At 42.3% G+C, this 23,380-nt stretch overlaps 4 protein-coding genes across 5 annotated transcripts; 3 read left to right on the top strand and 1 right to left on the bottom strand.

Annotated features, from left to right (window-relative positions):
* Nucleotides 1-2,342: 2,342 nt before the first annotated feature.
* Nucleotides 2,343-8,085, top strand: gla (galactosidase, alpha). The gene is made up of 7 exons (XM_076739582.1): nt 2,343-2,563; nt 4,272-4,446; nt 5,240-5,414; nt 5,648-5,739; nt 6,146-6,307; nt 7,083-7,280; nt 7,415-8,085. Exons 1-7 carry the CDS (start codon nt 2,403-2,405, stop codon nt 7,748-7,750), a joined length of 1,299 nt encoding a protein of 432 aa, XP_076595697.1. The 5' UTR covers nt 2,343-2,402; the 3' UTR covers nt 7,751-8,085.
* On the bottom strand, nt 8,075-11,096 carry rpl36a (ribosomal protein L36A). The gene is made up of 5 exons (XM_076739587.1): nt 10,979-11,096; nt 10,132-10,237; nt 9,983-10,050; nt 9,750-9,872; nt 8,075-8,154 (listed from the first exon to the last, which is right to left on the bottom strand). Exons 1-5 carry the CDS (start codon nt 10,979-10,981, stop codon nt 8,134-8,136), a joined length of 321 nt encoding a protein of 106 aa, XP_076595702.1. The 5' UTR covers nt 10,982-11,096; the 3' UTR covers nt 8,075-8,133.
* Nucleotides 11,097-11,483: 387 nt separating this feature from the next.
* On the top strand, nt 11,484-21,194 carry btk (Bruton agammaglobulinemia tyrosine kinase). Of its 2 annotated transcripts, none has more exons than XM_076739578.1 (18): nt 11,484-11,594; nt 15,136-15,294; nt 15,433-15,537; nt 16,172-16,253; nt 16,476-16,601; nt 16,707-16,771; nt 16,855-17,042; nt 17,639-17,701; nt 17,793-17,847; nt 17,959-18,038; nt 18,368-18,495; nt 18,706-18,777; nt 19,283-19,454; nt 19,613-19,832; nt 19,986-20,050; nt 20,536-20,654; nt 20,793-20,950; nt 21,067-21,194. In XM_076739578.1, the coding sequence occupies exons 2-18, from the start codon at nt 15,154-15,156 to the stop codon at nt 21,136-21,138; spliced, it is 1,911 nt and encodes a 636-aa protein (XP_076595693.1). In that variant the 5' UTR covers nt 11,484-11,594; nt 15,136-15,153; the 3' UTR covers nt 21,139-21,194. The 2 variants fall into 2 exon arrangements, with proteins under 2 accessions (XP_076595693.1, XP_076595694.1); XM_076739579.1 differs by lacking the exon at nt 11,484-11,594 and adding an exon at nt 13,461-13,525.
* A 614-nt stretch (nt 21,195-21,808) lies between these two features.
* timm8a (translocase of inner mitochondrial membrane 8 homolog A (yeast)) lies at nt 21,809-23,144 on the top strand. The gene is made up of 2 exons (XM_076739588.1): nt 21,809-22,006; nt 22,833-23,144. The coding sequence occupies exons 1-2, from the start codon at nt 21,896-21,898 to the stop codon at nt 22,992-22,994; spliced, it is 273 nt and encodes a 90-aa protein (XP_076595703.1). The 5' UTR covers nt 21,809-21,895; the 3' UTR covers nt 22,995-23,144.
* The last annotated feature ends 236 nt before the right edge of the window (nt 23,145-23,380 follow it).

Raw genomic sequence — 23,380 nt, forward strand, 5'->3', positions numbered from 1 at the left:
ATGGAGCTCCTTGGCACCGTAACAGCTTTCCCTTTCATTTCATCCCCATACACTTCACAACAAAGTTGCCAACATAAGTCAGCCATGACAGTCTCCTCAATTACGTGACAGTGGCGAAGAAAAGGACATGATGGATTGGCGCCAAAGCTCTGGGGAGCCATAAGCCAGACAGAAAGCACGGGTTGCCCATCTGTCAACAATCTCAATTAACCACTGTACAGATAGAGGGACGGCGCTCTTTGATGCAGCGCTGCGAGAAAACAACGAGGGTCTCTATCACGACGGTGGGCGAGATCCTATTTTTACAAAGAGAAAACTATGTATTCAAGTGAGCTGGATTGGTCCATCCATCAGCGGGGGGAGGGGTGAGTCAAATTGAAATCTGACATTTAGAGCCTCGAAGCCTTTGCTCACTGGCACTGATATGAACTATAGCAAGTGACAAATTGTTCGTATCAGGCCTGTCCCTGGGTGAAGCCTCTGATAATGTTTAGGGTTCAAATAGACACCCTTGACATTTCGCTGAAAGGTCAGGTTTTGTGTTCATTAATGCTCCCTTTTTACATACAGCCAGCATTGGGGATGCGGATTATTGTCATAATCTGGGGTTGTGCCAACTCGTGGATGCTGCCTCGTTTGTTTTGATTCCTCTCAAGATCGGGACAATGAGTCATTCACTGCTATGACAGACTGTCAGGAGCAGGATGCTCTGTACTTTTGCTCCTGGCAGCTTGAAACCACATCCACCTCAAATTTGGTCACAATGGTCTTAAGACCTTGGTGATGCCAAATAATGAAGCTCTTGAGAGGGGTGCTATCGAGCCATCTTCCCACACTCAAAACCCATATGAGCTAAAAATCCTCAGCCCTTCTGCTGCATGTGCTGCTCAGGCAGTAAGGGTCCAACTCTTTTGTGTCTCTGCACAAACTAAAATAGCTGATTTCATTCACAAATAAACTATTTCCAACCGCCTCCTTAAATTTCAACAAAAGGGCAAAGTATCGGACTGAGTAGGAAACTCATCCCTCTCTCTGCGTGCGTGAGATGATCTCTGACAACTTCACGAGGAAAAGCATCCAGGATTAATTTGTTTCTGTAGCAGGGTGTCCATTTACCGCTGAATTAAGAAGCCTATCTGTAATTCATTTAACGTCTGCGCCAGACAAATTAGCCTGTTGGATCCTGAGCTAATAAACAGCTTGAAGCAGCATCAATACGTATACAGTCCTACATTACTGCTGATGGTGTGTATGGCATTTTTGATTAGCAAGGCTCCTCAGGGAACACTGGGCTGAATTGGGCCTTTTTCTTTCATTCTTAGCGTCTGTTGGAAAGAGCCTAGATAAAGACATCCAGGGTGTCTCCTGGTTTTTCACTTACAGCTGAGGATCTCACATGAAAACCGGACTTTATTTTGGACAAAAGATGGCGGTTCACTCCCTCCATTTTGTCACCGCTGTCCAGTGAAAACCATGTACATCCAGATGTGATTGATTGGGGTGATTTGAATTATTTAGATAATTACAATTGCTCTATACATGAGATAATAATGAATGTTTGTAATTACTGCATAAGATTGGCTGCTAGTCTGGTTAGATGGCAAGCTGCCCTGAAAACAGATGCCGATGCAGGTAGCTACAACAGCTAATCGAGGGGCCCTCAGAGACAAGCATTTGGAATGATTTACATAAAAGTTCAGCTAGTTTTTAAGCTTTAGGAAGCTCCTGCTGTCTGCCCCGATGTTGTTATGCTACACTGCCACCAGCTCATGAAAAATTGACTTTTCAGGGACAGGTGGTTCTCAGAGGAGAGCGATGCTACAAGCATATGATGATTTTATAGAATATGATGCATTGCTGTAGTTTAAACTACCCAACAGGATATAAAGTAGTTAATATTAGCTCAACCTTAAACCACTGCAGCAGTAAAATGCAAAATGCACGTTAATTTAGTAATATTAATCCAGAAATATCACACGTAGTAACACTGACAGGAGTTGTGGAGTGTTTTCCGTGTGGTGTTAGTACTTTTACTTAAGCAGAGGACCTTAATACTTAATACTATTATTAACATCCAAATTCTTCTAACAGTGTTTAAGTCTAATTTGTTTTGTTGCTTTCCTTTCAGCGTTAATGAAAATCACAAATCACTATCATAACCTGGTCACGTCTCGTCAGCTGACTTTTCACCTGAACCTCGGCGCCTCCCTTGTAGTAAGGGAATCTGGCCGGGACGCCATTGGACAGTTACAGACGCATTTTGATTTTACTGGTCCATATTTATGTCAGTCACCCAGGGGGCGGGCTGAAGGTGTTTCACACGAGGAAACGGACTCACAAGCAAACACAGGCGCCTATTGTCCTTGTTGAGCGGTAAGTGTCGAGTCTAAAAGCAGGGAAACATGCGCAGAGCGGAGTTCGTCTTCGCTCTCATCGCCTTCATCTGTCCCGCTGCTGACTCGCTGGACAATGGACTGGCGCTGACACCCACAATGGGCTGGTTACACTGGGAGAGATTCATGTGTAATCTCGACTGTGACAAGGACCCCAATAACTGCATCAGGTAAGAGACATCAGAGCAACAGTGATCCAGCCCAGTGTGACAAGCTTCTGGGCTAAAACACAAAGAAATCAGTCATATCAGCGGCGCTCAAGTCCTTTGACTTCTGCAAGAAATACTTCAACTCCTCCTCCTCCTCCTCCTCCTCAGTCACACGGCTCATTTATAAAACGCCCGTTCTTAAATCTCATAAGAGTGATTCAGTTATATGGAAGCTCTGAAATGCACTGTTATGACCGAGTCACGTGGGATCCTACCATCTACCGGAAGTGGCACAATATGGAAGATTAAAAAAGAAAAGAAAAGAAAATGTTTGTAGTAATTAATCTACAAAAGAAAAAAAATCCTAAATTTGGAGTTATGACTTATTTCATAATTAGAAACAAACTCAATGATTATTGATGTTCCATGTATGTATTGTTTTATAACTATGATATGAATGTTCATGTTAAATAATAATAATACTATATGTAATATTAAAAAGAAGGAAAAAACCTGATCAGAAACATGATTGTAAAAGCAGTGGAAATTTGATATGACAGGACCCATAATTACCCCGTTTGATTGTTCTTTGGTTGGGCACTGGGAGATATTGATGTGTAATGCAGTAAACTCACTTTGCAAACAAAGTAAAAGTCTGCACACACAACAGAGGAGCTGAACAAGAAATATATGACGTATGGAAATGTGCAGGGATGGACCAGATTCATTAAAAAAAAGTTTGACAGAAGAGAAATATAAAGAGAAATTACATCCGGCAGAAAGAAACTGTACTCTTCCATATCAACCGCTCGATTATTTCCTCAATTTATGGATTAATCATTTGGTCTATAAAACATCAGAAAGCCGTGAAAAACACCCATCGATATTTCTTAAAACTCATGCCGTTGCTTTAGAAGTCTTGCCAAAACCCAAAGATATCCAATTCAGTTTAATATAAAACAAGAAAACGTAGCGTGTCCTCTGATGTGAGAAGCTGGATTTGGCATTTTTGAACTGTGCATTATTAAACTGCATCTTAACTCAGTGGGAAGGTTCAGGTAAAACACTCTGATCTGCTTGAGGCGACTCTACTAGTTCAGTTTTTCCCAAAATTATTCTTCGTTAAGTCATAATCAGGGCTGCACTAATGATTACTTTCATTATCAATTGATCTGCTGGTTCTGTCATTGTGTAACTGATTAAAAGTAGACAAAAATGGCCGTCGCCTGCTTTCAGAGCCCACAGTGATGTCTCCAGATAGATATTTAGTTTTCTGTCATATATGAGGAAGAAAAGACAGAAATGTTGGCATGGCTCGCTTTGCTTAAAGAATTACTAGATTTTCTTACAATGCAAGAGCAATTAACCAAGTATTGATTGCAGCTGTAGTCAGAATTACAAATTACTCCTTTTTTTCTGAATGCTAGGACTTCAGAAGTAATGAAAGACCTTGCCCCATTTTATTTTAGGCCCTCGTGACAAACAACAAGCTTCACTTCATGTGCACAGCAGTTTTTTCTCTGGACAACAAAGCGTTCACAGCCCCAAATGTCAGTTGAATTGCTGTTGTCTCACATCGCTCGACAACGAAACAACAGAAACTCTGGCATTCGTTTTTATGAAAATAGCTCATATTTGTGTCTGCCATGTCGCTCTTGCACATGACATTGAACACTGGCATCTAACTGATACCATCGGCCCCGCCTGTCTCCTCCTGTTGCCCTGGCAGTGAGCGTCTGTACATGCAGATGGCAGATGTGATGGCGAAGGAGGGCTGGAAAGAGGCCGGTTACGAGTACGTCTGCATTGATGACTGCTGGCCCTCCCACCAGCGCGACGCCCAGGGCCGCCTGCAGGCGGACCCCAAAAGATTCCCGGGGGGCATCAAGAATCTGGCCGACTATGTGAGTAGTAGGTATAAAAGAGGTATTGAGACTCAGGGTGTGAATGTACTATTAATGCCATAATTCCTCCATCAAGGAGTGAGGGGTTCAGGTAGACAAAAGAAAAGCAAGAAATCTGTATACATAAAGGTGGAGGCAGCAAAATAAGAATGTGTGCTCGTTTTTATTCTGGTTTCTAGTCTTAATGAATAGAAAACGCAGTTAAATAAAGGTAAACCTTGTCATCTTCAACACATACTCCTCCACATGTGATTCCATGTGATGGGGTGTAGTGTCGAAGAATCTGTGGTGCAATGCGTCTGAGCTCTGAAATCCTTGGCAAACAAAAAGTTTGGGAGGCCCTGGTTAAATCACTCCACAAGTAAAAGTGATTACACAGTCAGATTACATATTCATTCTACATCCATCTGAGCCGACCCGCAATTATTTACATAATGAAGGGGAAAGGAGCAGATGTGGAACCCAAGTCTCAGATTTCATAGCGGTGAAAATTCAGCACCTGGAGCCAGGGGAGACACGTAGGCGTGTATTGTCTTATGTGTAGGAGTGTGCTGTCGTTCATCCTCTCTGCTCTCTGGAGTCTGAGGCCACTGTGACAGGCTGATTCCCACTCAGGCAGCTGAGAAGTGATGCTCACCAGGAAATGGGTATATTTAGGCCCACTAAGGCAGAGTAGGGTCCTGCGTCGGGTTTTTAGCTGTGCGACATCGCCACCTACTGGTAGAATGGCACAACCTGCAGGCAGTACTTGAACGCTACGTCAATTAATTCTGATGTAATTTTCTGTTTTGAGGTCCATTCTAAGGGGCTGAAGCTGGGTATCTACGCAGATGTGGGGAAAAATACCTGTGCTGGATACCCCGGCAGTCTGGGGTACTATGAGACAGATGCTCAGACTTTTGCTGACTGGGATGTGGATCTACTGAAGTTTGATGGCTGCTATATGGACTGGACCTTGCTGGGAGAAGGTGAGTACTTTACCAGCTGAACCCCAACATAAGTGATAACTGCCTCACCCAAAGCAAATGTTAATACATATAAGGCCCATTCATATATATGGAAACATGATTTGTTCACAACTTAGTACATCTTCATCAATGTGCTGGTTCCATTTTTTGGTTCTCCTCTCATTCAGAGCCTCCATAGACTCAATAGGAGAAGTTGTTATTAAATCTAACAGCCTGATTTTGTTATGTTCAAGGCTACATGAACATGTCAAAAGCACTGAACAAAACCAGAAGAAGCATCCTGTACTCCTGTGAGTGGCCTTTGTACGAGTGGCCTTTCCAACAGGTGAGAAGAAGCCGTTTGCCTTCGCTCCACTTTAACTCATTTTTAAGCTAAAATACTGATCAGTCTCTGGTTTCAGCCTCTCCTGTCTCTCATGTGAGGATCTGATGCTCGTCTTTGTTACATTACATTCAGCTGCTTTTGGCCAAACAACTTAAAATCAGTGCCTTCAAATCAAATAACAAAACAATTTTTCTGTTAACCGAGAAAGTAATTGGTAGATTAATCAGTGAGTTGCAGCCCTACTTTAAATCTCAGCATACATCATCAATCTCTAGTTTATTTTTATGGATTTCATCCACATAATAAAAGCAAATAGAAAGAATAATTCTTTGAATGATTATCCGCTGCCCAACGACGCCATACATCATGTGTTATACGACATAAAAGAGCGTTTCTGTGCCTGCAGCCCGACTACGCAGCCATTCGTGAGACGTGTAACCACTGGCGCAACTTCGCTGACGTGTACGACTCATGGAGCTCTGTCAAGTCCATCCTTGACTGGACTGCTTCTCATCAAGACATCATTGTCCCCTCAGCTGGACCTGGGGGCTGGAATGACCCTGATATGGTACTCTGCTACACTCCTCCTCCTCCTCCTCTCTTTGCCATCAACTGAGCACAGAACAAGTGGCCTTCCAGCATCAAGCTGCTTGGTTAGCATTTCAAAACCTGCAGAGTGCAGATTTGTTTCTGAACTGGAGGTCCGCTGACACTTAAAGGAATAGTCATTTTGCGAAATTAACTTATTTGCTTGATTGCAGAGACAGATGAGAAGATTCATACCACTCTTAGTCTGAACTTAGCACAAAGGCTGGAAACTGCTTGTCTAAAGGTAACACTTCTGAAGTTCACCAATTAACCCCTCGTAAAACCAAAATGTCATTTTTATAACTATTTTTTCTATGAATTACACAAATAAGTGCCTGTAGCTGTGTTTTGTTATTTTTGACAGAACCAGGCAGCCTTTTTCACCTGTTTTCTATCTTTGTGCTAAGCTAACAGGCTGCTGGCTGTAGATTAATGAATGGTATGAATCTCTTGATTTGACTCTGCAAGAAAATACTCCTATTTCCCATAATGTTGAACAATTCCTTTAAATTTCTCCTGTAGTTACACTGTTTTTCTTTTATATAGCCAGTAGATTTAAATGCATCATCAAAACAGGATTATTTACTTCCATAAAAGGGTTAAGTTGATGTTTAAAACAACAGACCAGTATTACAAACATTTGTGCTATACAGGATCTCATTTCTCAGCAGCAGGCCGTTGATGCACCGTGTCCGGTCTGTAAGCTCAGCCTGCCTTGTTATTTGCATATTTATGACAGTGGTCCATTTCTCTAGCTCGTGATTGGGAACTTTGGCTTAAGTCATGACCAGCAGGAGTCTCAGATGGCATTATGGGCCATCATGGCAGCCCCTCTGCTCATGTCTAACGATCTGAGGGACATTTGTCCTCGCTCCAAGGAGCTGCTGCAGAACAGACACATCATCGCCATCAGCCAGGACTCACTGGGCAAGCAAGGATACCTCACTGCCAAGGTGGGTGAGACGTGGCACAAAGCACGATCACCTCCTGGAATGACAGCTGTGCACTTTTTGGCAGTGATCTGAATGAAAGTGTATGGCTTAGTGCTACAGTCCACTGTCAGAATAAAACATAGCTTTCTCTACAGGTGGACAGTTTTGAGGTGTGGGAGCGGCCGCTGTCGGACCACAGGCTGGCTATCGCCGTGCTAAACAAGCAAGAGATTGGTGGTCCCCGAGGGTTTGTCATCAGAGCGGCTCCTGGCTGGAAAATCTGTGATCCCCACTGTAACGTCACACAGATCCTGCCCCAGTATAAGGAAATGGGCGTTCAGACTCCACAAAGTAAAATGGTTTTATCGGTCAACCCTTCAGGCACGGCTCTACTGACCATCACCCCGACGAGCAGCCGCTTCAAGGGGCTTCACAGCAGGCTGCGCTGGGAGGACACGTCCGTCAAACGCAAGCACACCATCGTTTTGTAGTCCCCGGCTGGTTTTGCACTTTACTCACAGGATGTTGATTGTTTTAAGTGGAAAATGGTTTCTAAAACTTGAGCAGGTGTGCTTTTGTGAAAGTCTAAATTCAAACAGGGAAAACGTTTTATAGTCTAGTTCGCTTGAATCAGCTTGGATACGATGACAATTACAGAACACCTGCTGCTTATGTTGTATCAATCACTGGAAAATGCTTTTGCACACTGTTGAGTTGTCCAGGCTGCTAACAGGTTAAATTACCTTGAAAAAAAGAAGTTTGCACATGTGACAAGTATACAGAAACCGAAGTGAAAGAAGGGCCAAACTCCAAAGTATGTTTTAATACATTTATTGAAAATATTGACAGGTTCCTCGAGAAAACTGGGCACAGTTTAGAACTGGATGACCTGGCCCTATAAGAGAACAGATGAAAAACTTTAATATGATGCTCAAGAAGAGTTAAAACACTAAATGTGTCAATGATGCCAATGATGTTTCACTCTAAATGCTGCAGGAAATTAGGGACTTTTGTACTGTGCTCAAATAAAGATGGTTTTTGAACAGTTTGAACAGGTTTTCTTCACATTTGTTCGCTTAACCCCAAATCAAAAGCAAAGTCAAGCATGTGTGGCTGTATGGTGTGTGGTGGGTGAGGAGGAATTAATGATGAAAAGCCATTATACAATTACGCTAGTATGCAAGTTGTCCTTTCATCCCATTATTTTAAAAAAATCCCGGTCATTGTCAGAGCACCACAAGCTCAAGGTGATCCTTGTGAAATTTAATGAAATTACCAATTTTTCCTCAGTCCTCTGTAGGATTGTCTGAGTTCATGAGATAATGGCTTAGTGGTTTTTGGTTTTGCATTTTAGCATGAAGGTGAAACAGGGATCACATCGAATTAAGACCCAATTTTCCATGAAATTCTCTTCTCACTTGACCCCTTCCCCGACCATCAATTCACAAGCACTTCTGGTCAAGAGTGGGATTAAAAGCTATAAACTACTTAGCAATTTTATTAATGCAAGGTTAAAACACACAAATGCATAATCAGGCCAGAAAGAAGCTGACAATCTGGGCGATTTTCTTGATGTTTACAGCATTTGTACTAATATGTCACTATGGTACTGACTCAATGTGAAAATGCCAAGATCCACGCATAGTTTTGGTAATTGGACCGATATAAATGATCAGAATCTTCCTCTGTGCACAGGAGGGGACAACATGACTCCACATTGAAAGGCACAACAGGCCTGCAAGTGGATTTCATGTTATTGTTCATGTTTTTCTGTTTTGGTGTATTTTTGAAATGCATGTCACCCCAAACCAAAGAAAACCCTCCAATCCAATAAACCCTGGTATGATCGATAAGTCCTCATTCTCATCGACATCTTTCTTCAACATTTGGTCTTTCTTCAAAGTTTCTGAATGTACTCCAGCTTTGATCGACACTCCTGCCACTTTGTGCACACTGTCACAGCTTTTCCAGCTCTTGAATCGTGTGCAGTTAAAACCACTTGCCCACTCCCCAATGGCTTACATATTTTGTTGAAAGACTGCCAGTTCAGCACAAGATACCAAAATCTAACATGCATCAGAATCAAGTTCTGTCTCTGTTTTCTAATTGTGACTCTTACTGTAAAGTGAGCAGGATTTCAACATGTTGAAAGATGACAAACATTTTAAAGTAACTTGTCTGTCAACATGTGACTGGATTATTAATTAGGTTTTATTTTCTATGAGTAGTTGTCAGATCCACAACATTAAATACCCAATTACTTCCTGTTGAAAAGGGTGAGTTAAAAATCAGAAAACCTCGCATCCACTGGTAGAGCCCATAGTTATTTTTGAGAAATGATTTTGAGGTGCATTGATTTTTGACCTGCGACATCAAACTATATAATTCAAGGAGCATTAAAGCATCCTGTAAGATACCCATGAAACACAGTGCGCTGTGGGAATGCACACGCAGACCGAGCCGAACACGAACGCCATCAACGACACTTACCTTTCTCTTCTTGTCACCACCCAACTCGAAGTGCTTGCATCTCTTGATGGCCAGCATTCTCTTGGATCTGCAGTTGGCCTCCACGCACTCAAGCCTCAACACAATTTTCTTTGTGGTCTTAGCCTAGAAAAGACAATAATAATAATAAAATAAGCCAGCGTATGGTTGAGCCTGATCTCACAGAGTTGCAATAATTCACCTGAGGTCAAACAACACCGGATCACTGAGCATACCTTCTTTCTGAAGATGGGCTTCGTCTGACCACCATAGCCGCACTGCTTCCTGACGTATCTCCTCTTACCTGCAGAACGTATACAGTTCAGGTACTTACAATACAGCCCATTTACCACAGACAGCCACTCGTAAATAAGGGATTACTTACCCTGAGCATAGAGGGAATCCTTTCCCTTCTTGTACTGGGTAACTTTGTGGGGTTGGTGCTTCTTGCACTTTTTGCAGTAGGTCCTGCGGGTCTTCGGGACGTTCACCTGGACAACGAAAGCAATCAGGTTAGAACTGATTTGCAATGTAGCTGACAGCACTTTAATGTTTCATGCTCAGCTTCCCTGACAATTTGGAAAGGGGATCATATCAGTAAGCAAAAACCGTGAAATTAATAAGTCACTGTTAACGTCTTAAAATGATAACTGCGTAATATTGGCGTCAATTCGGCACACTGGCAGGCTGTACGTGGGGCAAACCGAGACAGTCCAAAGTTCAAACTTAGTTGATACCGTGTCACGTAGACAAACCGCGAAATTTGCCGTTAATGGAAGCGACTTTTCGAGCCTGTTTATTCTAAGTGTCAGCGCCCACGTCAGGGTAAAGGCAGCAGACGTTAGCTAGCAAGCTAACGTGTTAGCATTGTAGCTATATAACGTGAATTCAAAGCGAAACGGCTTTGTAAACACGTGAAGCTGCAACAATGTCAAAACGTGAAAAAGCTGTTGTTTGCCACGAAGGCTAATTTGACTGACATTTCAGTTAAATTTTCCTTGAAACAAGGGCCGGTTGAAGTGCCAGTACGACTAGTAGCAGCATTCACCATACAGAGGATTGCTAAATGACCATTTAACATCGTAAAACGCACACAAGATGACCAATACTACCATCGTAGCATGTACCAAAAGACTGTTGACATATTAGAGTCAAGTAGACGCAGTAATAAATCTTTAATCGGCAGGATTGAGTTTGATTCTGTAAAATGTATTAGTGCATTAGTTTCATACCATGGTTGCGTCCCGATGCAGAGGAAAAGAGGAAGGTGTAGACCGGAAGGAGTCTGTAATGTAGACCTCAGCGGTGAACTGGATGCACTGGATGCTGGTCTGCCCCCTAGCGGTAGGATGCCTCAGGAGGCCAAAGACTTCAACAAAACCAAAACACCAAAGAGCTGAAATTGTCAGTAAATGCAGAGCTAAACGTTAAGTCTCTATGAATCACAATGAGCAGACTTAGTTATGCCAGCAGGAGGTATCAGTTGGAAGTTTGTTCATCAGTCGTCCCTGAAATGTGCAAATTGACAGCAGACTGGATAAGAAATCCTCTCAAATAAAAGTATGAGTTTAACTATATGCAGTACACAAACATGGTCCTGTGTTCATGTTAAGCACGCTTCCACTTATCACCAAAACTGTCCAGAGGCCTGATATGAAAATGAGCAGGAAGAAAAAGGGGAAGTAAGTGGAGTCGATTCCTCTCTGTGGGTGGGTTTAAGTTTCTTGCATCACAGGCAAACACACATTTTATGGAAGGCGAACAACTGAGGCAAAGGTTCATGCCACTGCTTCAAGCCTCAGCATCTATACTTGTCTGTCTGATGCTCAACTTTTTTGGGGTTTCTTGGTAAGTGACAAAGCTCCTTGAATGTAGGCTGTAAGGTCAAGATGTATTCTTTGTCTTTTGTTCACTTAAGTACAAATGATGACAGCAGCTATATGAACGCATTTCATCCGAAAGACTATGGACAGAAGTAGTCGGAACTGTGATGAAGATTTGTATGCAAATCCTAAATGAAGTCAGCACAAAAACTACAAATGCAGAAGTCGACCCACAGTGATATTAACTGCTAAAATGCAACACTTGTCTCTGAATGCCTGGTTGACAGTGATGGTCTGTTGTGCATTCTGCTGTACTTGTCGCATATTTTTCACCCCCTGTTGCAGCACTAGAGTGAGATGTGTGGTGGGGTTATAATCAGTTTCTTGTGGTTACTTTTTTAATCTACACATCACAAACGTCTTCTATCCTGAGAATTAGTCACAACTGTCACATTAGAACTGCAGACATCGCTCTAAAATTACCTTCATCTATCTATGCATCACAGAATTTGCTCATTTTGACGCTGAAAACTAACCTCCACGGAACACGTCAATCTTAAATTGATGTGGTACTTTAACATGTGTGGTTTGATCTAACCCTCTGGTTTGTACTGAACACCCTCACCACTGTGTTTTTCTCTCACTGTCTCTTCCTTATGCACACACAAACACACACACATACAAACACACAGACTTTCTTGCATAGACCACTTATCTATCAGGAAACGTCAGGAAAGAGAGCATCTTGACAGGTTCCTGTTAAACCTCGCCTTTCATGATATGGTTATCTTTGCTGTGTCATACAAAGCAAACATCACGCAACAAAATAAATACTTGCGTTCTCTCCTAATAGACACAGTCATGAATGTTAATAACTCATTTAATTTTAACACGTCGCACAGCCTTGCACACACTGAGGTGGTGACACAGTCGGCGATATTCGACTAAGATCAGTTGACCATCACTCTGACAGCCACCAATGTCAGAAATGGTGGAAACATATTCAAATATATGCAATCTTGTGATCAGATGATTCTGTGAGATTAAAATGATTATTTTAAGGACACCCTTTGACTACTTTTGGATTTTGAGTTGCTGAAAAGTTGCCTTGTGTATGGAAACAAGTGCATTTTTAACAGCCCAATTTCATGGCAGATAAAGTTAACAGTTAAGAACAAACAAGCAGCTGAGAAGATACGCGTTAAAAGGTGAGAAAAACCTTCTCTCTCTGCAGACTGTTAAAGTGTTGTGCTGTGCAGAAACACAGGCAAATCCAGCAACAAAAAAAAAAGTGTGTAAGTCAGGACATGGTGTGTAACAGCATACATCACATGTATGTAAGATACGTTTTAAACGTGCTAATGAAAGAAAACTGTGCATTTGAGAGACGCATAAAGTTAGATTGAAGTGCTGCAGGGGCACTGGGTTTCTTCTCCCTTCATATTGCAGTACAACACTGATGCAACTTCCCTATGAGTTTGTCTGTGTCAGCCACGGTGAGTCAACTCCCTTCATAAAAGACCAAAAAAATATTCTCCCCTCGGTAGCCATGGTACAGTGAAACACAGACACACAGTTTCAGTCGACTGGCCCGAATCGATCAGAGAGAAGGAAACGGGATGGAACGTGGGTCTTTATCTGCAGAGTTTACTGACCTCAAGTTAATGATGTGAGAAAACATTAGCTGGTGACGAATGAGGAATGAATAAACTGTTGTTTCACAGAATGGGGAACAACGCTGTCTGCTCATGACGGCACGAGCAAAGCCCATAGGTATAGTCAGCGCAGTGTGAAGAAATGTCGCACTCCTGGTTAGCAGGGAGTGAGAGAAGCTTCTGGTAGCGTTACAGTTCAGATGACAGAAGGAAGTGCTCGCAAGCTGAAAATAGGCAAAGCTGAAGCGCAAAACACATCTGACAGACTCACAGACAATGAGCATTCGGCTGTGTGACGAGGGTGAGTTTGAGCATCTGACAGTCCATGTTTCACCTGGAAATATGTCACTTTGACCTCCTACCTTTAGTGCTTTGTGTACTTTTGTTGTATTTTAAAATAATGTCCTTTTTTTTTTTAGACATTAAAGCAGAGTTTTTGCTGGATGGAAATATATCTGTCAAGAGGGATTTTTGGTAAAAGCGGTGGTTTGATGTGATTTTAGTTTTAGCTCTGCATTAGCTGGTTGCAACTGAAGTCGACCTTACTTTTCAAGTCTGCACACCGGTCCATCACTGGTGCATCTATTGATGTTAAATAAGGCTGAATTATTCAACATTTTAAGGAACCTTTCATTTCTATTTGCAGCATTTGTGGTGATTTTCTTCCTCTACTGTCAGTTAATTCTGAATAAATCATTCACCTACAGTATTAAGTGAGTTATGTTTCATATTGCTCATGTTTTAAGATATTTAGAGTGTCTATTGTAGTTCTTTTAGGAATGGCACCATGTTTTAGTCAACATTATCTTTGTCCGTTAACAGAAGTTGGTGTTCCTTTGCCCCAGTCCACTCTCATCTAGTTATGCTGTTTATAGGAGCTTTGTCCTGACACAAGACACAATAAACTGTCATAAACTGAAAAGGCCAGCCTTTTTAATTTGCCTACGTGGGTTATAATGCAGGTAAAATGAAGGTAGTCTTGTGTTGTCGGGATACTGTAGTTTGATTATTTCATATGATTTATTTAGAAGTTGTTTCTGACTACACTAAAGACCTTACAACATACATTTCAATGTGTTCGATGAACTGGGTTACTGTATTAAGTAAGAGTTACTGGGTCTTAAAAGTAGCATTCAAAATCAGGTCAAAACAGGTAATAGTGTGTGTGTCTGCACTGTGAGAGGGCGAACTTTCCCCATCAAACAAGTCAAAAACATCTAAACTTACATGACAAGAAATAAAATCACCAAAAACGTTTGGATGCAGCTGATTGTGTTTTATCTGATGCGACTTCTCATATCAAAGAATCCAAGAGGTGCAGGAATAATGCCAGACTTTCATATTAGGAAGCCACTTATCCACAATCTCCTCACACAGTTTCCCAGTAAAAAAAAACATTCGGGTGACTGAGCTGGTGTGATGATGATGAGGATACAGTAGCTGAGGGAAACAGATGTGACGGGGGGGGGGGGGGGGGGGGGATTTTGGAAACAGAGGATGTTGCTGGCAGTAAAAGCAGGGCTTATGCAAACTAAAGTTAATCACACAGTGATACGTGCTCGCGCTCTGCATGTCTCTTTATCTCGTTCCACATGTACTCTCACCTGTGTTAGTGGCACTGCTCTGACAAGATGAAGACTTCACATCAACCTAAATTCTGTGAAAACACACTTTTCAACGGAAGTGAAGACACTGAATAATTATGTGTGAAGTGCAACATAAGTGGCCTATATAGCTAAGTTAAGCACAGTGATAATGGTCGAGGCAGTGACAGCTCTCAGCTGAGCGATTAACGCCTGAGTGAAGGTGTAAACATGCTGTTTGGTGTTGTCCTGCCACAAAGACAAGAGCCGGGTGTTATGTTGCTATTTTGTTAAACAAAAGTGCTAATTATGGCTTGTTCCCATGTAGATCACTCCTGACTGAATCATGTCAGACAACATACTGGAAGAAATCTTCATTAAACGGTCTCAGCAGAAGAAGAAAACCTCCCCTTTGAACTACAAGGAGAGATGGTTTGTTCTCACCCAGGAAAAAATAGCCTACTATGATTTTGATCCTGACAAAGGGGTACGTAGATGGAACTGCAGAAATCCTTCATTGCGATTGTCTCGCATTTGTATCAAATTCGTGTTTGCTGGTGGTAAGAGAACTGTGCAGCCACATTTCTCTGAAGTTGCCTGACTGTTTCCTCCATCTGTTGAGCAGAAGCGAAAAGGTTTGAGAGGATCTGTTGACCTTGAGAAGATTAAGTGTGTGGAGACGGTCCAGCCGGAGCCCAATGCCCCGCAAGAGCGCATGTACGCATTCCAGGTAAACATTTTTGTCAATTTACGCAACAATCATGAAGGTTACAGACAAAGCTGCAGCAGTGTGGAACATTCCAGCCACTTTTCTGTCTTTGTGGTCTAAAATCAGGACCAAAAACATGAAATCCAGCCTCTATGCTGGTGTTCATCCCAAATATCAGTCACTGTAGCGCATGGAATATATTTCTCATTTGATAGTGTTTGTAACATCAGTCAAAAACCGTGCAGAAGCTGCAAGAAGCAACACATGGGAGCTTTGTGACACACCGAGTGGACAAAACCTGTCCAATCCTCCAATAGTTAATAATGCGAAAGTCCATTGTTAAGAAGTGAAACCATCTCTCACACTCAAATGAACTGGGGATTTTCAGTGACTATGCAGGTGTTGCCTTTGCACACATGTTAGATCACACGACAAGGTAGCATGAAAAAAGGTGTCTGTCTAGCACTTGACATGAAAGAAAACAACCAAGTAACCTAAGCAAGTAGTGTCTGTCTTGAACTGCAGTGAAAACAATCACACACCTTCTGCTTTTGTCACACTTGCTACACACTTGTCACACGAGCTACTAACTTAAGAGATAGAAAACAACATAATGCCTTCAAACAGCTGATTTTCTTTCTCAATTTTGCTACAGATCATTTATGATGAGGGGCCGCTGTACATCTTTGCAAAGACCGAGGACGTTCGGGCTCAGTGGATAAAGAAGCTGAAAGAAAGTTAGTACATTCACACGCGTTTACAAGTGTATCCGGTGTTTATGTGTCTTGTCAGTCACAGTATCTAATAGAGAATATGCAATTATCATATCTTAACATCAGGCATTGTCTGCAGAGCAGAAGGGCTGGGTGCATATGCAAATGTAGATTCAATGTAAATGTCCTGTGCATGTGCGTGTGTTCCTGTGCGTGTGTGTGTGTGTCCATACCCCATGTGCATAGTGGTGCGATTCAACAAGGACCTAATGCAGAAGTACCATCCTTGTTCCTGGATGGATGGGGTGTGGCTGTGCTGCCAGCAGGAAGTTAAACAAGCCATGGGTTGCAAGGTGCTGGACAGTAAGAACGGTGAGGACGAGATTCCCTTTGGTTTGAAATCTGCAGCAATCCACAGGTAAAGTTTAGCCTATGAGTTAACAATTTCATGCACATATTAAATGATGTCCTTAATAGGCTTTACATCTAAGCCATCTCGGCGAAGGGGATCCAGGAAACCTCTTCCTCCTACCCCAACAGAGGTATACACACAGTCCCTTCAGAATAACATTCACTGATTGTGGTAGTTTATTAATAAAACATCCACCAACTTTTGTTGTTTCAGGACAAGCCTGGTTGGCCTTTACCTCCACAGCCTCCTGAGCAACCCGCCCCCTCTGTAGGCATGACCGTGATAGCAGAGTACACCTACACACCCGTGACACCCCAAGACCTGGAGCTGCGGAGGGATGAAGAGTACACCATCCTGGAGATGTCTGATCCGAACTGGTGGAGAGCCAGAGACAAATATGGGTGAGATGAAGAAATTAACCCAAGATGCCTGATTGTGAAACAATAATATATTCATTTTAAATGGGTTTAAAAAAACAATATATGCACGTAATCTAACGACTGCGGTGTGAACATAGAGAAGATCCCACATGTACATGTACAGACCTGCATCCACATTAAAAACAGTGGGAAAAGAGCAGTCGAAAGTCAAATGATTGCAAGCTCACTGCTTGCAAAAGGGGAAATGAATTGATTGCCTTTGAAGCGCATATATTAAAATAAATTAAAACAAGTGCATAAAGTGCAGGAGACAGCACTAAGATGGACCTGAATATGTATTTCAGTATGGGTGTGTTTTTAATGGCTACTTGATCCTTTGTGCCATATAAATAAGAATTTTATAACATGACCGGGAGAAAATCATTTAAATACTCATCATCTGAATTTGAATGAGTTCAATTTGCATTTAGAGTTCTAGGGGCAAGAATTTGTTTATGAGATGCTGCTGGTGTGGGTCAGCACTTCAGTGTCCAGCCAAGATGCTCATTCATGTGTGTGTTTGTGTGCGTCCATGTAGAGTATTAATGAATAAGATGTGTTTTTGTTTTCTTTTGCAGAAAGGAAGGATATATACCCAGTAATTATGTGGTGGAAGCAGAAAATGGGCTAGAAAGATTTGAGTGAGTATTGGCACTGCTGTCTTTTTGACTGTCGAAACAGTAAACGCTGCAACAACTGTATTTAAAAAAATATGCACTTTTATTTTCACAGCTGGTATTGCAAGAATATGAACCGTAGCCAGGCAGAAAAGCTGTTAAAGACTGAGGTAAACTCCATGAGGACAGCTTTGACATGTCTTTGCACTTACAAATCGGTCAAAATTGGACAAAATTTTATTTGAAACTTCTGAAATACACCCTTGTGTGTTCTTTCCCAGAACAAAGATGGAGGCTTCTTGGTACGGGACTCAAGCAAGGCTGGGAAATACACTGTGTCTTTGTTCAGTAAGGGTGGCGGGTGAGTAAGCTCAGCGGTGTTAAACACCGCTGCACCATTTGTATACTGTATCCACTGGTTCCAGTCATGTGTGAACGAATCAAAAGAAGAACTGTTTGTAATGAAAGCGGAAACAGTGGGCGACAGAGGGAGAGAGATGTAAATTATTCATGCAAAACCTGGACTAATCTGCCGGCAGAACTTTTTCATCGCAGGCCTCTAAGACTGTACTGTACTGGGCATAACTGAGAAGATATAACCTACTCATGCATGCATGATAGGTTCCTGTGTCGTTGAAACCTGTTGACTAAATCGACTTTAAGTCTTCACTCTTACTATTTTCTCCACAGGGAAACGGGTGGAAGCTGCAGACATTATAACATCTGCACCACCTCGCAGGGCCAGTTTTACCTGGCAGAGAAGCACAATTTCAGTACCATCCCAGAGCTCATCAACTACCACCAGCACAATGCAGCAGGTCAATACAGTGGCTGTGACTATATGGATATCTCATAAAGGAATTTTCAGATTTGAATTCTTTGGCATTTTTCATGTTTTATTTAGTCGTGGCAGCAGGAAAAAGGAAGTGACTCAAGTGACAAACAGGATGTCAAAAAATGGAAACAAAGTCTATGAATCAAAATTGACCTTACAGGTAATAATGTGGTTTTGTTATCTCCCTCTCTAGGTATGGTTAGCAGGCTGAAATACATTGTATCTAACCGGGCACGGCCTCCATCAACAGCAGGGCTTGGCTATGGTAAGAGTGAATGCATTCTGTTGTCTTGTTAATAATAAACTCTGGTGACTGATTAGAAATTTCTACGAGTGCGCAATTTCTAAACCACCAGTTATCCGAGATTGTATTAACAATGCATGTACTGGCACCAGCACGTTTTGGGAAATATGCTCTTGTGCCGGGAGTTCGATGAGGAGACTGATAAAAACCTTATTCTGAAGGGTGAATATGGTGCTGCAGCCAGCAGACGATTAGCTTAGCGTAGCAGTTAGCTTGACTGTGGCCAAAGGTCACAAAATCTGCTTACCAGTACCTCTTAAACTCATCAACTGACATGTTAGAGAGCTCTTTCCCCTGTTTCTAGTCTTCATGCTAAGCTAAGGTGCTGCTGGCTACAGCTTCATATATACATGATAGTGGTATCAGTCTTCTCAGCTAATAGTTGGCAGGAAAGTGAAGTGCTGTTCGACTATTCTTTTAATGTGGATGCTGCAAGTGTTCCTCCATCCTCTCTTGTTTGCTCCAGGTGTGTGGGAGATTGACCCCCACAACCTCACCTTCATCAAGGAGCTGGGCACTGGTCAGTTTGGAGTGGTGAAGTATGGAAAGTGGCAGGGCCAGCATGACGTCGCCATTAAGATGATTAAAGAGGGCTCCATGTCTGAAGATGATTTCATAGAAGAAGCCAAAATCATGATGTAAGTTAAGTGAGTCTGAATTTGGACTGAGATGCCGCTGCTGATGGTTCTTTGCATGAGACTAATAATGCTGATGTGTCACACTGGGGAGTGTAGTTTCTATAGATTCTATGAAGAAAACCAACTCATGACTTCCTTCTCCATTTTGGTCAAACCAGGAAGCTTCGCCATGAGAACCTGGTTCAGCTGTACGGCGTGTGCACCAAACAAAGACCCATTTATATAGTGACTGAGTTCCTTTCCAATGGCTGCCTGCTGACGTACCTCAGGGAGGGCCTGAAGCAGCACCCAACAGCTGTCCAGCTCCTAGAGATGTGTAAAGACGTCTCTGAGGGCATGGCCTATCTTGAGACGAAGCAGTACATCCACAGAGACCTGGTGAGAGACACAGACTGTAGCATGTGCAGCCAGTACATTTATACATCATTGGATCATGTGATGTTGAGATATGCTGGGATTCACCATGTGAAGATAACAGTAAATGTTTAATGATTACACTTAAATCAAGAGTTTTGTTTGTTTTGTCCTCAGGCTGCCAGGAACTGTTTAGTAGATGGCAATGGCACTGTCAAAGTGACTGATTTTGGTCTATCAAGGTAAAATTCTTCACATGCCTCTTTGGACACACAGAAGCGCATTGGTGCAGAACAAAAGCCCTTTACTCTGAAAACTAACTCAGTACATTAACTCAAGTACTGGCATTAAGTACAATTATAGGGACTTTCCAGGGACTTTACTTGAGTATTTCCGTTTTATGCTAGTTGATGGCCCCACTAGACTTTAGAGAGAAATTTTGTTGTTTTTCTACCCCACATTTATTTCACAGTTTTAATTGATATATGATAGTTAAAATTAGCTCCAACAGGGTAGTAAAATTCCACTTACTAATGAATGCAGTAATATACTATACAATAATATCTCTCTCACAGGCCCATTTTTTCATCATAATGAGTACTTTTACTTTTCATACTTTGTGCTGAATAGTTAATAATACTTGCATCTTTTGTAATGCAGAACTTTTACATGTACAGAGCATTTTCACATGTGAAGGATCTGAATACTTCTTCCACCTGTGCTTTAGGTACGTCTTGGATGATGAGTACACAAGTTCAGCAGGCTCCAAATTTCCTGTTCGCTGGTCTCCTCCTGAGGTCCTCCTCTACTGCAAATTCAGCAGCAAGTCGGACATATGGGCATATGGTGAGTGAACACAATGTTCAGCGTGTTCCATGTCTGGTCAGATACAAGTGTAATCTGTGTTTATGCATCTTCACAAGTCATGAATTCAGCATCATAACTATTTTTCACTCCATTCAACATTTCTCTAAATACTTATAGGGGTTCTTATGTGGGAGGTGTACACTTTGGGACGACTTCCGTATGAACGCCTAAACAACACGGAAATAGTGGATCAGGTGTCCCGGGGCCTGCGCCTCTTCCGCCCCCAGCTGGCCAATGAAAAGGTCTACAGCATTATGACAAGCTGTTGGTTTGATGTAAGTGAATTTTGGATTGCATTGTGGGCCCCAGCAGAGGTCACCTTGCACAGAATGATGATAGTATATGTAAATATTTTCTGCACACCAAGCTCACAGCGTCTCTTTGTTTCCAGAAAGCAGATGAGAGACCCACCTTTGAGGAGCTGGCACTGACTGTTCAGGATTTGCTGTATGAGCTCCAGTAGATCTCAGAATAATCCACACCAGCATCCACGCGGAAACAGTTCACTCTGACCGCCACAGAGCAGCATCTCCGTATGTTCCTGGAAAGTTAACACAATCATTAAAACAGTTAACAGCTTCAGCATGGGACTGCACAGCCACACTGAAGTCCTCTGTAATGTGAATATGTGTATTGTGAATTTCACCATAACTCAGTCAATAGAGCACCCTTCCTGTCACATTATTGGAATTACAGTCCTACGATGAGCATCTAAAATGTGTAGATTTTATTGAAGGTTATTGGAATAAAAACATACTGTGTCTGTCTTTATTGTATTCTATGTAGTGTATTATGTGGAATCATTGTCAAATGTAGACACCTTTGCGTGTGAAAACAAGCTTTGTGTGAACGTATCTATTGCACAAATAAAAGCCAAGTATGCCAGGCTCTGAAGTGACTGAAACATCATGTGAAGTGAAAATGACTGTCCGAACATCCACATTATAATCAAGTATGAACCGTTTTTAATGTTACAATGTTTTTGCGTGAGTTGGTATCAGCTTTATTTGTTAAATTAAATAGCATCTCATACATTCACTGTGGCTGTTATGAAAAATGACATATATGATGACGAGCGCCGTCAGGAGAACGCGCTCTGTGATTGGTTGAACTACTTCCTGGTTCCTGTGGCCCATACATACACGTGAAGGTCAGCTATAGAGCCATAAGGCTTTCGGAATTTGAATAATATTACTATTACGACCTAATTTTAACAAACCATGGAAGGCCAGGGAGCCACCGCCGACCCCCAGCTTCAGCAGTTCATCGAAATCGAGTCTCAAAAGCAAAGATTTCAGCAGCTGGTGCATCAAATGACTGAGGTTTGCTGGGTAAGATCAGCTTTACGCTAGCAGTGCAGCTCTGCAATTTGCTTCTTTTTTTGCATGTAACTAATAGCTAGCTTGCCTTGGATTAGCCAAAACGATTGCATATACGTGTTTTATTTGCTGTGGTCAAATAATAATGTCATCGTGTAAACATACGGCCAGTTTAAGCCTCATTTGTGTCCCCTGAACTCCGTGAGCCACTCTGGGATTCGGCCGTAGAACAGTAACAGTAGTTAACGTTCACCAGGCATACCTCCTCAGGCAAGGTTATCCGACGTTATTTTCACCTGTTTATTAGCAGCAGGTTGTATGTTCCGGTGTCTTAATGGTCCTAGAGATGTCCACTGGCCGCCCAGAACGATTAAATGTTCGCGAAACACACGTTTAAATCTAACATATCCCTGGACCGGGATGACCACTACGCCGGCCTGCTGTGGGTCGTCAGCGCCAGAGCGGAGCGTCAGTATGTGGATTAAAACATTGGTTTCGTCCGTGGTAACACTTTGTCACTCTGGACTGGAAGCAGACGTCTGTTAGATCACAATAATACCAGTGAGGAGGTAGCCCACTGCTGTAAAACGGGTATAAAATAGCTTTAACGTCCATCTGGAATGTTTGCAGTTGAAATTTTACGTAACGTAATGGCGTCACGTACGGAGTGCTGAGGTCACAGCTGGGGCAAGGCCACGAGCTACTGTAACGTAACGGATACTTCGTCAATTAATCCCGATTTTAACAGAGGAGCTCTTGTGCTGCATGTGTCCTACTACTGGTAATACCTTGCATCGTCTGTTGTCCCTCGCCTGAATTGTTGTGTCTCTGTCTCCAGGAGAAATGTATGGATAAACCCGGACCAAAGCTGGACTCAAGGACAGAGATGTGCTTCGTTAACTGTGTGGAGCGATTTATTGACACCAGCCAGTTCATCCTGAACAGACTGGAACAGACGCAGAGGAGCAGGGGCTCATTCTCTGAGACAATGTCAGACTAAAATAAGACTGTCACTGGAAGGACTGACGAGACACATGCAAGCGGCCCCTGCTCTGGCACGAGGCCGTTTGGTCCTGGCAGCTGACTGTATGTTGCTGAACTGTCCCTTCAGCTGGAAAAAGGAACAACATTAAGTGTTAATTTTGATACAAGTGCCTAAGATTAACACCATGTATAGACTCATGCAGAAGTCTGGGGTTTTATTTGTCCTCCACTGAGCTCACCAGTCAGACTGTGACCCTGAGCTTGAATGTGTTAACATCCATTGCTGTAACTGGCAGGTTAAGTGTAGGAGACCGCAGAAAGATGGATGCATCTGGGATAGTCAGCTTGTTTTGGACAGCCACAAGGACATCAGCGCACACTCTGCTGTAATTAGAGAGAACT

The sequence above is a fragment of the Chaetodon auriga genome, chromosome 9, assembly GCF_051107435.1.
Source record: "Chaetodon auriga isolate fChaAug3 chromosome 9, fChaAug3.hap1, whole genome shotgun sequence".
Taxonomy (NCBI): Eukaryota; Metazoa; Chordata; class Actinopteri; order Chaetodontiformes; family Chaetodontidae; genus Chaetodon; species Chaetodon auriga.